Consider the following 14501-nt stretch of genomic DNA (forward strand, 5'->3'; position numbering starts at 1 on the left):
CTTGAGAACTTTGGAAGGACAGTTCTTGAGCAGGTGTGTCTGATGTTGGATAAAACCAGTGACAGATCGGGGCAATTAATTCCATGATTTGTAGGTCCCTGAGTAGAATGTGGGGTTGTCCTTGATGTCAAGCAGTAACACTAGCTCCTGGGATTCAAGCCATTCAAAATGAGCTTTTCATAATGTTCGATAGACGCAGGCTATGTTATAATGGAACACACTCCGCGTCCCTCGGATAGGACGTTGAATGGAGGCCCCGAGTAGGGGAGGGTCATCACTTTTCTACGGCAAAAACCCGCCGCACTATTCGTATAAGAGCAGGATGGAAACCCCTGTGTAGTGGTCCACCTAGCACATTTCAAATTCATGCAGTTTAATACATCGGAGGTATTTTGATTCAATTTGCTTGATCCACTCCCATGAACAGGTGACGCCAAATACTTGATACCAAGTCCTAATAATGATGATGTAAGTAACAACCACACCAACAATGATAATAATACAGGCATTCAAAATCATGATCGTCTGGTTGGTCCTTGGGTGGCACAATTACCCAAAATTAGACAAATCTAAAAAGATCTAGTTGTTCAGTGATGATTTTCCTTACCACATTGTATTTTTCTTTTTAAAAATGTACATAGGTTCTGTAAGACTGGGGGATGTTACATCATTAGGTAAAGGCAGACTGGAATACCAGGATGAGAACCAAGGCTGGGGAACTGTTTGCAACCAAAACTGGGACCAATTTGACAGCAAGGTAGCATGTATGCAACTGGGATTCGATCCTCGTCGTGCCTATGATGAATTCCCCGCCTCTGGAGGAGACGACCTGCCGATAGTGCTTGGAGGCCTTCGATGTTCCCATCAAACTCGATTAGATGAATGTGAGAGGTATGATGACTGGACACCTGGTAGCTGTACGCATTCGCAGGACGTTGGGATACAATGCAAACCCCGTGAGTACATTGAGTACCGAATTGTCAACTTCATATTCGCTCCACGTCCAGGGCAGCGTTGTACAAAACCGTCGTTATTACAAGTTCATTATAACACAACAATAAAACGCGAATAATTCAAAACATGTTTAAATTGTGATCTTGTAGTTATATATAAATGTATTATATAGTATTCAACGGTTTCATGAAGCGACGCCCAGGTTCCAATCAACAGAGCCTACGCACGAGGTACACTCAAGCGCTTACGCAGGGGCGGAAAGGGGGGGTCGAACCCCCCCCCTAAATTTTGTGTTATATGTGTGTTTTGTAAGAAACCACCCCCCCCCCCCCCTTTACCTGTTAGGTTAGGCAAGCCATAATGTTTGTCATATTTAGCACAAACTATTGTACGTAATTAGCATTTTGCTAAAGAACACAATTTCCTGTATTAACAGGTGAGCGCCAAAAAAAAATCGTATCAACCCACTTAGAGGCACAAGTTTGTGGATCTGGCCCTCTGCCTTTTAGCTTTCAATAGAGCACCGACTTCATACTAGCCAAGCTGTCAAGGTTGCTAGTTCCAAACAATGATGTGCTTTTAAAAAATGGCGTGGTGATCACACCAGCGAAAAACACTGAACTTTGCTTAATTTGCTCCAGACCCTGGTCCGTTGCTTGAACGATTTCAGGTGAACCTCGCGTTGGAACCTGTAACCTGGACGATGAACGTATGTGACGCAAGGACTTCGGGACTCTAATATGTTAAGTGTGAAGACACAAGCATTGGTCGACGATATAAGTATGAAAGTATAATATAAGTATGAAATGGGACATTCAATAATAACAATATTATTGCTTATATAGCGCTTAATACGTTGGGAATGTCCGATTTTCTAAGCACTTTACATTATTACCCCGGTCATCGGATTCTGGCTTGCGCGCACAAAATGTATGCACTATCTCAACTCCCTTGGAAGCATTCCAACAAAAGCTGCTAGGGTCAAATTGCTAAGCATACCACATTGGCTTGCGCATCCTACCGGGTACCCATTTAACACCTGGGTGGAGAGTGGCAATATGTAGATCAATGTCTTGCCAAATGCCAATTAGTGCCGCGGCGGGACTCTAACCGCGGACCTTGTGATCGACAGTCCGGCGACGTATCCACTTGACCACAACACCTCTACAACTAGACCTGTAGCCATCGAGACGTTAACAGAAAAAGGAATATAGATGATAGAAAGATTCAAAAGGTCCACGAGACCGACACACATTAAAAATTATATACCATACGTATGGTGTATGAGCCTGATACAAGAAACGAATGTCATATGGAATAGCATGTTTTTATTTGTTCGTTTGTTAGATTGTTTGTTACTGTGTCTGTTTTGAATGCACATGTAAGCGAGCTGCAAATAGCTTGGAGCTTTAAAGAAGTTGTACCGGACCGTGTAGTGTTATTTGCATTTGTGCATTTTTCGTTTTTACAAGTTGTACACCTATATACTTCTTGTTTACAGAATATTATCTTGAATTAAATCTTAAATATGCTTTTGTCAATAAAACTGTTATGGAGGCCTGACTTATTGTATATTACAATACTCAAAATGAAATATCATTATCGCATCCCATTTTCAAATTAAGATCAATGGTATGTTTATTATTGTTCAATTTCCGTTTTGTTTTTGATTTGATTTGATTTGATTTGATTTATTGGTTTCTGCATCTTTTTTCTTTTTTTCATCATACATTTTCATGAACATAATATGGTTTGATACAATATTTCAAGTGTATATAATTTTATGCAGACAATAAACGTAATTAAACAAATATATTGAATGCATAATTAACATACATTACTTTCTTACTTCCAATACACTCCTTGCAGCTGTGGCCCTCGCTGAGCTGACTGAAAACAATGTCACAACAGGTACACCTTATGTATATTATGGACGGACCTGGGGATCATTCTGTCTGGACAATTGGAACATCAACGCAGCTCGTATATTCTGCATTAACCAAGGTTTTCAAGATGCAGTATATACATATAGCGCGACGGGAGCTAAACCGGGTACGATTGTGAACACAATCAGCTGTACAGGAATGGAAGAATACTTCACCGATTGTCCTCAGATAGAATGGGCCTATCAGGGAGAATGCAGTCAGGAGGCTGCACCCGGTGTTGTGTGTCAAGTGGGACAAAAATGTAAGCCCCCCTGCCCCCTCCCTCAATCTCTCACTGTTCTGTTCCCCCGACCTCCTTCATTCTCTCCCCCCCCCCCCTCTCTCTCCCTCTCTCTCCCTCTCTCTCTCCCTCTCTCTCGTTCTCTCTCTCTCTCTGTCAAACTGAAAAGAGTGTTAAGTTATTTTGGCGTCCATAGATTAAAATTTAGCAGACGTTCATATCTTTCATAGCATTATAAATTTCCTCTCATTTTTGTTTCTACGACAGCTCACACACGTCACTTAATAGGGACTGAAGCCGGTTTAAACTCACAGCTTTCAACCTAAGCTTTCAACATTTTGCATCTACAGTTTTCACAATGTTTATCTAAAGTTTTTCCATAGTATTATGTGAAAGGGCCACAGTTTCCATCCACATTTTACCCGAAATCACTTAAAAGTAACCTACAGTTTTCAACCACTTTCTTTAATTTTTCAGTCGGATATTTCACACACAGCACAAAGGTTCCACTTCCACCCACACTTTTAACCAACATGACTCTTCAAATGCCTGAATAGTCTAAATATGACATGTAACATCATAAATATCGGAACGGATTTTTATATGCTAGGTGATCAAACTTTTCTAGTCGATCCCACAACGTTTCTCTCACAATGCAATCATATGACTAGCAGGGGCGTCACTAGACTTTTTCAGTGGGGGGGGGGTGTAGAGGCCAACGATTACCGAAAAAAACCAGCCACCAATTACCGACAAAATTAAATGTCCCAATATCTACAAATTTTACCATATAAACTCGGGTCCGAAGGCTAAATTGTTTTTCCTATGAAGCGTGCTCCATAGGTGGGGGGGGGGGGGAGGAGGGGGGATGACAGGCCTTCCCTGCAAACACCGAAACTTAGACGTTTTATTGATTTGTTAGGAAAAGAAGACGATTTGTTGTACCGTTCTCGACTCTAAATCCCTGTCTGAATGAAGTTTTCCCCCTCCCGTTCGGAAGTTTTGACGTTTCATTCAATTATTATAGAAAGAAGACGATTTGTTGTACCGTTCTCTACTCTTAACCATAATTGTCTGAATTCAGTTTTTCTCCTTCCATTCCCGCGCAAAGCGCGGAAGCTTTGACGCTTCATTAAATTATGAGAAAAAGCAGCCTGATTTGTTTTACTGTTCTAGACTCTTAATCCTTGTCTGAATTCAGTTTCTCCCTTGAGTTTTCCTTAATTTATTAAAGAAAGAAGACGATTCGTTTTACCGTTCTCGACTCTTAATCTTTTTCTAAATTCAGTTTCTCCCCTCCCGCGCGAAGCGCGAAAGCTTAGACGTTTCCTTAAATTATTAGAGAAAGAAGACGATTCGTTGAACCGCTCTCGACTCTTAATTCTTGTCTGAATTCAGTCACCCCCCCCCCCCTATTCTCGCGGAAGCTTTGGCGTTTCATCAAAATATTAGAGAAAGGAAGACGATTCGTTTTACCGTTATTGACTCTTAATCCTTTTCTAAATGAAGTTTCCCTTGGACGCTTTGACGTTTCCTTAAAATATATGAGAAAGAATACGATTCGTTGTACCGTTCTCGACTCTTAATCCTTGTCTAAATGAAATTTCCTCCTCCCGCGCAAAGCGCGGAAGCTTTGGCTTTTCATCAAAATATTAGAGAAAGGAAGACAATTTGTTGTACCGTTGTTGACTCATAATCCTTGTTTGAATTTAGTTTCCCCGAAAATTCTTAACCTCTGATTTCTTTAGCTTATATTATACGAAATTAAAACTTCGAGAATATACAATAAAATCGCAGTCCGTAGGGGAAAAAATTGTCGGCCGACCGACATTATTACCTCACCGACTTCAAACTTCTGCATTGATATAATTAGTACACGAGGATTGAGCAAGAATACCGACAGAGCTGACCCAACACATCAACATATTTATGCGTGTATTTCTTGCTCCCTCGACGGGACGACTCTACCCAACAACCCCCTTCTCTATTTTACTCCCACTCCTCCTCTCTCAGGCTCTTACCTCTGGTCTCTCTCCTCTCTTTTATCCCCCGTTTTTTTTGTTTCCCTTTTCTTTTCATTTCTTTCCTTTCTTTCCTTTCTTTTCCTTTCTTTCCTTTCTTTTTCTTGTCTTTCTTTCTTTTCTTTCCCTTTCCCTCTCTTTTTTTCCTCCCCCTTTTCTCTGTTTTCCCGACGGCAGCGCAATTTTACCGACAACTGACAGCTAGTTGTTTTTTTTTTTTTTTTTTTTTTTGGGGGGGTTGCTGCACCACCACCCCCCTCCCCCCCCTTGGAGACGCCCTTGATGACCAGAACTCAACTTCAACTTTTAATGGAAATCTGGCAATGCTGAGGTTATAATTGCAGGGCCTACAGGAAGAGCTGTTAGTATATTGATTCTAGCTGATGTACTGGCTACCCTAAATCAGACTTAATTGCAACTTTTTACCCATTTCTGAGAGTTGAATAATCAGAGGGGTGGGGGTTCAAATTAACTTTTGCTTTCTTATCTTTCCGATAATATGGTATTAAATATGGTCTGAAACATTACATGAAATCATCTGGGAACCACCGGTTGACAATATTTTATTACTGAGGCTGTTGTTACATGCTAATCAGTCAGACAAAACTTCTGAAAGTGAATACAGTACAAGCAAATACCTGCAAAACAGTGAATAACGCACAGTGAATATAGTGCCCCCGATCATCGTTCATTAGGGACATTTAGATTTGCACAACGACAACGTGGATCGCTACGATCGACGTCCTTTTAATGCACTGCCTTGAATGGACGTCACACGTATCAGTCCACGCAAATCTAAAAGTTCCTATTGCGTGGCAGTGTGTACAAGAGTCGATGAACATCTCCCCGAATATTTCCTAAATTCATCGTACTGTACTTTACGATGAACATTCTTTAAAACTGTAACGCTGTGGAATGGGGATATATTTATTTCATATAATGATCTTAACATGATTAATCCTTCATACATTTTAAAGATAACTGAACCACAGCATTAGTTTACGAACACAATTATATCGACACTATAGATTGACTGCAGAAGATCCCCCATGCCTTGTCCATATTAACTTGTAGTGGAAATTGAGGGCGCTATACTCACTAAGAGCCATTGCTGTTTTACAAGTTTTTGCCTTTATTGGGCTTTCTGAAGTTGTGTCTGCATGACTGTTAATGAAAGTGTTTATTTACTTGTTATGCAATTACACTTTTACAGCACTTAGCATCGTCAACACGATTCCTGGTTACCCTGAATACGGTCGAGTAGAAGTGACGGTCAACAACCAGCTGACAGGTACCATCTGTGACAGTACGTGGGACCAGGCTGCAGCTAATGTGGTCTGTCGTGATCTAGGTTTTAAGCGAGGAGCGCGAAGTTTCTTCACAATCGGAGGAGGGGCTACCGGAGACATATTCGAGAGCGTACACTGCACTGGGGATGAAGACAGTTTTAGCGATTGTCGGAGTGAGTTGGTCCCAGAATCACGTTCGGACTGCGATCACACTCAAGACGCTGGCGTCGAATGTTTCGGTAAGCTTGGTGTGGCAACCCATTCAAGCCTGGCTCAGATATGACGCGGTAAAAGACGGTTTTTACCTGTAATTGACTGACAACTGTGCGCAACAAGGTTTTATGCCTACACAATGAGCGGTTCTAGGACACCTACCCTAGGGCAACCACCCTCTAGGACAGGCCTTCTCAACTGTCGGCGCGCACGCCACTTGTGGCGCTTGCGGCCAGTCGGAGTGGCGTGCGGCTGTTGTATAACCAAAATATTTAAGAAATACATATTTTAGAATGAAATGGACGCAGTTGAAGTTGAGCCCAAAAATGACTGCTACGACTCTTAACCTTAGCTTTAAAAAAAAACAATAAGCTTATGATGTGTTACCAATTTGAACATCGCCAGTCTTTGGAAACATCTAGTTATTGTGTTTTTTTGATTTTCACTTAATATTGATATTATTGCACTAAAATAACTACATATTAAATTGACCTCCAGTGTGATTGTATCCAGGAATTGTACTAACTTTTTCACATCTGACAGTATGAAATTTTGATTGATATATTTTGAAATTAAAAAAAAAGTGTTAAAATACCACATCTGGGTCTTTAGAATGCCCTAAAATCCACGAGCTTTCCGCCCCTGCATCCCCGCGGGGGCTTCGCACTTGACCCCGCCCGTTGTCAGCTCGGTCGCTAAGCTCCACCGCAGTAAAATCAAACATGCAGGTTGGCACTTAAACTAAAAATTCTTTTCTTTTTGGCACTTCTAATAAACTAGTGGAGAAGGCCTGCTCTAGGACGACTGCCTCTGTGTCAACTACACCCGGACAAATACCCCTTAGTAAAGTATCCCATAGGACAACTACCCCTTGGACAACTACCCCTTGGAAAACTAACCCCTAGGACAACTACCCCCGGACAACTACCATCCGGACAACTTACCCCCAGACAACTACTCCCTACGACAACCTTCTCTAGGACAACAACCCCGGACAATTTTCCTACATGTAGTTGTCCGGGGGAAGTTGTCCGGGGGTAGTTTTCCGGGGGGCAGTTGTCCTAGGGGTAGTTGTCTGGGTGGTTGTCCGGGGGTAATTGTCTTAGGGTGTAGTTGACTGGGGTGGTTACCCGAGGGGTTGATGTCCAGGAGGTAGGTGTCCGGATACGCAATAAGCATCGTGTTAGAGCATAAGAAATGTGAAGCGTAAACAAATATGTCATCATGAAGAAAAAAACAATCGCGGTTGACCACCTCATATCTAAACGAGACTTAAAGGGAAAGTCCACCCCCAAAATAAGTTTGTTTCGATAGAGGCAGAATAATAAGAAAATCAGGTGAGTGAAAGTTTGAGCAAATTCTGAATGAAAATAAGAAAGTTATGAATTATTGAAGTTGTGATCAATCAAATACAAATTGGCAACTCTGTGACTTATTATACGAGCTCTCCTTCATTTGCTTTGTGCATAATATTCCATAAAATCATGTTTTCTTCGTTATTGATGACGGAATATATATTTGTTCCTTGCAGGGGGAGTATAGAAACATATTTGCAATTATTATATTTAGGGTGCATGTATGGTTGAAATTTTTCTTGAGGGAAAATGAAAATTTTAGATTTTTTTAGTACTGAGCAAATGGAAGTTGAGCTCACATGATACGTCATAGAGTTGCCAATTTGTGTTTGATTGATCACAACTTCAAAAATCCTAACTTCCTTATTTTTAATCGGAATTTGCTCAAACTTTCACTGACTTGTTTCTCTCATTTTTCTACTCCTATTAAAACTAACTTAATTTCAGGGTGGACTTCCCCTTTAAAGGTAGAGACCAGTTATGGTCAAGTGATTTCATTGTGAAAGAAACGTTGTGGAATCGATCAGAAAAGGTTGATCATCTAGCATCTAGCATCTGCAAGGTTCTGGAATCATCAAAATGATAAGAAATTCGGCCCATTCTTCGTAAAGTTACAAGCACTATACACAGAAAGATGTATATGGGACTACCCTATATCTCTCACAGACCATGAGAGAAACAAATTTACCAAATAAATGAATTAGTAGGCGGTTTCCCAGCAAATTTTTTATCATCATGTATTAGTCAAAACATATTCTTTCACATGAATGGTAATGAGAGCTTCCATTTCATTTTTTGAAATTGGGCATTTCCAATACTGGTCTTTACCTTTAAAAGGATAGTTGAGTTCTGTTGCAGAGCGCGCTACTCAAAATATTTTTTGTGAGATAATGACAAACTGAGTGTCGAGTTTTAAATAACATACGATTTAAATGACAAAATCATCTTTGTTTGATCAAAATCGGTTCAGAGACGGCTGTAATATCCATAAATATAACGATTTATAATACTTGTGTACCACCACAAATATTAGAGAATTTTAAAAAGCCGTTGAAAAAACGAAATAGCGCCTTTTACGTCGTATTTTAGCCAATGCCGATGTTGGCATTTTCGTGTTGGTTATAATTACGCACAACCAGCCGGCCCATGTATAGTTATTGTTAATGAAATAATTAATTATTAAACGGTCACCGTATTTTTTTGAAAGTGTAGGTGAATTGGTTTGACCGTATTGGCTAAATTGTAAATATATTTGGGTCTAAAATTACCTTCATGGCACTTTTAGTGTCTAAAAGGGCACTAGAAATGCCAGAGATAGGAAAAAGAGCAATAACCATGCACTTTGAAGGTATTTGCGGTCTGAAAACAGAACTCAACTATCCCTTTAAAGCATGTTTTGGCAGGTTTATGTGCGGCGGTCCATCAGACCAATCGCAAACTTGATGTTTTTACGAGCTTTTCAGTCAAACTGTAACTGAATAAAATTTAATTACAGGTAACAACTTATTCGGACGAAGTGTTTAATTTTCTTATTTGCGTTCGAAATAAAGTTGTATATGCAAGAGTGCCCTGCAGTTATCATCATACGTTTCGATCTGTCCTGTCTAGCAAACGACGACACATGGATTGACTTCCTAAGCGGTGCAGGTTCCTTTGAGGGCGTGGTGTATTACCAAGCAGAGGGTCGACGTGCCTTGATATGCGATCAAACATGGACTGACAAGGAAGCCGCTGTGGCATGTCGTATGCAGGGATACGAAGGTGGTACAGCAACCAAAGTAGTCGATCTCGCACCAGAGGATTATACTGATATCTTACAATGGGATATCGTGTGTAATGGCGATGAGGGAACACTAGAAAACTGCACTGTGTCCAAGAAAGCCAACCCGACCACATGCGCGCCTGACAACGTTGCTCAGGTCACATGCGAACCAAATAAAGGTAAGATATCAGTATCATCATCCTGAAAATAATGACTGGACAACTATTTTAGTTTACATAGAGCAATATTCCAGTACATCTCCCCTCCCCAACGCATTCAAATACCCACAGGTATCCCTATTTTCCAGGGAAAATGTGCCGCAATTTATTTTAGATAAGTGCTCCTTTTTTCTTCGAAATAGGTGCCAGTTCCAAATTCTTATAAGGGCCCCTTATGAGGAATACCAGCTATGATTAGTGATATCCTCAGACAAAATGACGATACATGACACAATCAAGGTTGTAATCAGTGGCGGATCCAGGGGGGCGGGGGGCTCGCCCCCCCCCCCCCCCCCACCTCACTGAGCGACTTTTCGGCCGTCGCGATTTTCACATTTTCGGGAACAAAACAAAAAAACTGGGCCCCCTCCCCTAAGAAATCCTGGATCCGCGCCTGGTTGTAATAAACATTTTCTAGTTTGTTTGGCTAATGAGTTAGATTTAAAATACCATTCTAATCAAAACGGGCTTTAAAAATGAAACAAAGACATGTAGAATAATTTTTGACGGATATTCCGAACATGACAATTTATTTTAGATAAGTGCTCCTTTTTGGAAATAGACAGTAAACTGACGTGGGCGAACCGTGTTGACAACACAGCTATGAAAGCCAACCGCACGTTAGGATTCCTCAGGAGAAACCTATGGTTTTGCCCAGGGAATGTTAAAGCCATCGCATACACGACCCTAGTGAGACCAGTGTTAGAATACGCAAGCTGTGCCTGGGACCCATACAGGATAGGGCAGATTAATAAACTGGATGCAGTTCAAAGGAGGGCGGCACGCTTCGTAACAGGAAACTACCAAAGGGACAGCAGTGTCACACAAATGCAGACCTGCCTTGAATGGGAATCACTTGAACGTAGGAGGGAAAAGAGTCGTTTGGTTATGCTGTACAAAATCTACAGGGGAAAGGTGGGCCCAAAGCAAGAGGACTACATACAAGTATCAACAGGGTCAAGGTTAAGAAGAAACCACCATCACTCAATAGAAATCCCCTTTGCCAGAAAGGACGTATACAAATACTCCTTTTTTCCAAGAACTGGACGAGCATGGAATACCCTCGACCAGCAGTCTGTAATAGCTACATCAGTTGATAATTTCAGAAACACACTCTAGCATGCATCACCTGCCATACAAGTTAGCGACATGCGGAATACCGCCCTGCTGACTCAAATTTCAGAAGGTTCAGAAGACAATGACTTTTCTTAGAAATCATCAATAATTCTGGAATCTAGCTTAAAAAATGACGACTCAGAACGCTCAGAAAAAAAAAACAGTTTCGGAGCTGTATTGCGCAATAGCATATGACGTCACTGCATGAACCTCTCCGGTGAAAAGGAAGGTGAATTAGGCATTCAAATGTCTTTTAAAAGGCAAACTATGATGTCATTTGAAGACAAATAAGATGCACTTGATAATCCCAGTACGTATCTGGCAATTTCGTCATTCCTAATGTAAGATCCTTAGTTGTAGGACAAATCGGACATTCCCGCGGTGACGTCAAATGACTCATCAAGCCACGTGACCGTATTACCGTAATAGTCCAGAAAGCGTGAGATCTTTGAAAAATGGATGGTAGTTATCATTTTTTGGTCAACTTAGAGATTTTCTGAAAAATCAGAGGGTGGAATAATAATAAGTAGAGGTGTATTCATGTTTTGAAAGGTTGTGTTAGTGGGGTTAGATTGGCACTTTCAATTCACTTTGATAAGCATGGTATAAAGTCTGTATTTCTAAAACAGCTTGTAGCTATACAGCAATCGATACAATATGTGAAGCGCATGTTGCTTAATGTAAAACAGAGGTAATTGTAATAAAGCGCAAGGAGTGGCAATTTGCCAGACATCAGCGCTATACGAGACTCCACTGCTATCATTGTTATTATTGTTGTTGCTGTTATTGTTATTATCAAAATCATCGTCACTATATTGATTGTTGTTGTTGGTATTACACATAATTATAATGGTGTATAAATGACAAAATGAGCAATATTCAAATAAATACCGTCCTTCTTTTTAAAACAAGATGGGGACATGCAGATGACTGGAAATAAGTATTCGGAGCAAGGACGTGTGGAAACCTACAAGGACGGAGAATGGGTCAAAGTTTGGGTGATTCCTACCGTAAGTGGTCCCGACAATGTTATCTATGACAAGCTTTGTCAAGCCATGGGGTATGATGATATATCGTTGTATCATTACGTTGGAGAAGAGCAGATGCCTTTCGAAGGAGGTTCACAGGATGCAGGAGCCCTGTGCAATGTTTATCCCTTAGACGGCAGCATCAACTGTATTAACCATACTGATGGAACTGGAAATGGTGCCTATGCCCAGACAGGCATCGTGTGCAAACCCTTGGGTACGTCTCATGTCTGACACATGCTTTTCCTTGTTTTTCCTCAATGCCACGGGTACTTCCTTCAATCTTTTTTTTTGGGGGGGGGGGATCCTTCCACTCTGGGGGAGGAGTAGCTTGTAAAAATATAAATTACTTTTATACTTCTTACTCGTAATGATGATGTAAAGATTTGTAATGGGTTTTAGCGTCTTTACTGTTCAGAAGCTTGTTATTTATATTCGTTAGTTTCTATCGCAAGACGAAGAATATGATACGAGGGCTTCTTTCTTTTTTCTGTTTCGTGTACAGATATTGTGGCATACCATCCAATAAGATTGGTCGACATTAACACAAACGAGATCAACAACCAGTCAGGACTTGTAGAGATCTACCATGACGGCCAATGGGGATACATTTGCGAGAAGTCCGGTTATTCTGAAGTACGTACACGTGACAAGCACGGTGACGTCACTTCATATTCAGAGGTGTAGCACATGATCGTTAGCGGAGACGTAAATGACGCCCAATTTTGCGGATTTCCAAAAATATTTGACGCCAAATATGACCCATTTGTCTTGAACAAAAGTACAAAGTAGGTTTTAAATTTAAACCATTTTTTCGCCACACATTTACAAAAACTAAACAGTCCCTGCTAGTATTTTCGCAAAATGTTTGAAATACACTTTTACATGTTTGCAACATTAAATTCCCCATTAAATTCTTGCTCTTTCAAAACAAATAACACTTTTTCGGCTAAGAAAATAGCTTAGGCCCAAGTTTTTTGTTCAACATTCCTGAAATGTCTAACGATCATGCGTACACAAAGACAGTATGAATTGATAACATTGTCACCACGATGACAAGAAAGCTTTTTTATAAAACCAATGGATGTTTTTTTTTTTTTTTTTTGTTCAGTACTTTAATTGGAAACTTAAATGTGCAGCGAGAAAGCGACTTGTTGAAACTCACACCAAGGCTCCATGTGAGAAGCAAATTTTTAAAACCCACCGAGTTGCTTTGTTTAAGACGAAAAAGCGAGCTTTAACGACTGGCCAAAGCCGTCTTATTTTTAGAAACGAGGGGTCGAGTTGTTCAAACGCGCCAAGACAACTTGTTTAAAAGTGGGAAGGCGAGAATTCATTTTGACGAGTTTTAACATGTCGCCGTCTGGCTGCATCTTTAAGATTCCTTACTTTACTATGTTCCTATCAAATTAACAAAAATAAATCACTTCTTTGTTGGCTGTCTGCAATCCTACTATATTTATCATATATTGATATGTTACGATTGTCGTTCTGTTATTTATTTGTGTTATTTTATGTGTTTTGTTACACTTGATTTTTAATGACTCTCCGATTATCTGTTATTATTGTGATTCTGTTTGAATTCAATTAAAAAACAAATTTTACCATGTTGAGCGCGTTGGTTTGAAATATTTAAAAGTTAAAACAATCTCAGCATGTTAAAGGTAATCTTGAAAATTGGGTGCATAGTAATTCTTTAATATTTTGATATAGTTTGGATGCCTCTGTGGATGTATTTTAAACACTAAAACTACTTTAAAGCTAAAGTAATATCAATCTTGCGAGTGAGCTTTACAACATAATGAGTTTATTATTTACAATGGCATCACTTCAGACTCAATTTCAATCGCGACAACGATCATTGAATATTGTAAACTCGAATATGCTTCCAATATGTTCATTTGAACCAAATTCCTGACCCCATACCAAAACTGTGTACTACTGTGATCGAATTGTAGCTTATAAGAAAATAGCTTTTAATTGGTTTGGTTTTATTTCCGTATAAAAAAAACGTATACACATGAATATGAACATTAAAAATAAATTATTATTAGTTAAAGAGGATACGGCTGGATTGCTTTATTCAGAGCCGTTAATCTGTCTTCTTCGTTAAGTGCATACTTTACGCACGAGGCGTCGTCAACCTATATAGGGAACAAAATGGAAAGAAATAAACTTTGCTAATGGAGAAGGGAATCTTTGAGGAGCATGTAAACTTAGTTCTCAATCATTGTCGAGATATTACGTGGAGGTTGATTAAAAACTACTTGAAAACTCTGAAACATGACGCCGAAAGATCTTCTTCCCTGAAACATACTAAAACACAAGCGACTTGCAAGGGAAAGATGTGACCAAGAATAATCACCGCGAAGCACATAG

At 40.0% G+C, this 14501-nt stretch overlaps 1 protein-coding gene across 1 annotated transcript in view; it reads left to right on the forward strand.

The window, feature by feature from the left end:
- Positions 1 to 631: 631 nt before the first annotated feature.
- The window catches only part of LOC105436680 (scavenger receptor cysteine-rich domain superfamily protein), a 52406-nt gene continuing 38536 nt past the window's right edge, over positions 632 to 14501 (forward strand). Inside the window, exons 1-8 of the mRNA XM_030988307.1 lie at positions 632 to 956; positions 1625 to 1663; positions 2824 to 3141; positions 6355 to 6669; positions 9607 to 9939; positions 10649 to 10840; positions 12007 to 12339; positions 12628 to 12758. Coding sequence (XP_030844167.1) covers positions 632 to 956; positions 1625 to 1663; positions 2824 to 3141; positions 6355 to 6669; positions 9607 to 9939; positions 10649 to 10840; positions 12007 to 12339; positions 12628 to 12758 — 1986 coding nt within the window. The remainder of the gene's footprint in view (positions 957 to 1624; positions 1664 to 2823; positions 3142 to 6354; positions 6670 to 9606; positions 9940 to 10648; positions 10841 to 12006; positions 12340 to 12627; positions 12759 to 14501) is intronic.

This window comes from Strongylocentrotus purpuratus, unplaced genomic scaffold, assembly GCF_000002235.5.
Source record: "Strongylocentrotus purpuratus isolate Spur 01 unplaced genomic scaffold, Spur_5.0 spur5_scaffold_17, whole genome shotgun sequence".
In the NCBI taxonomy this organism is placed as follows: Eukaryota; Metazoa; Echinodermata; class Echinoidea; order Camarodonta; family Strongylocentrotidae; genus Strongylocentrotus; species Strongylocentrotus purpuratus.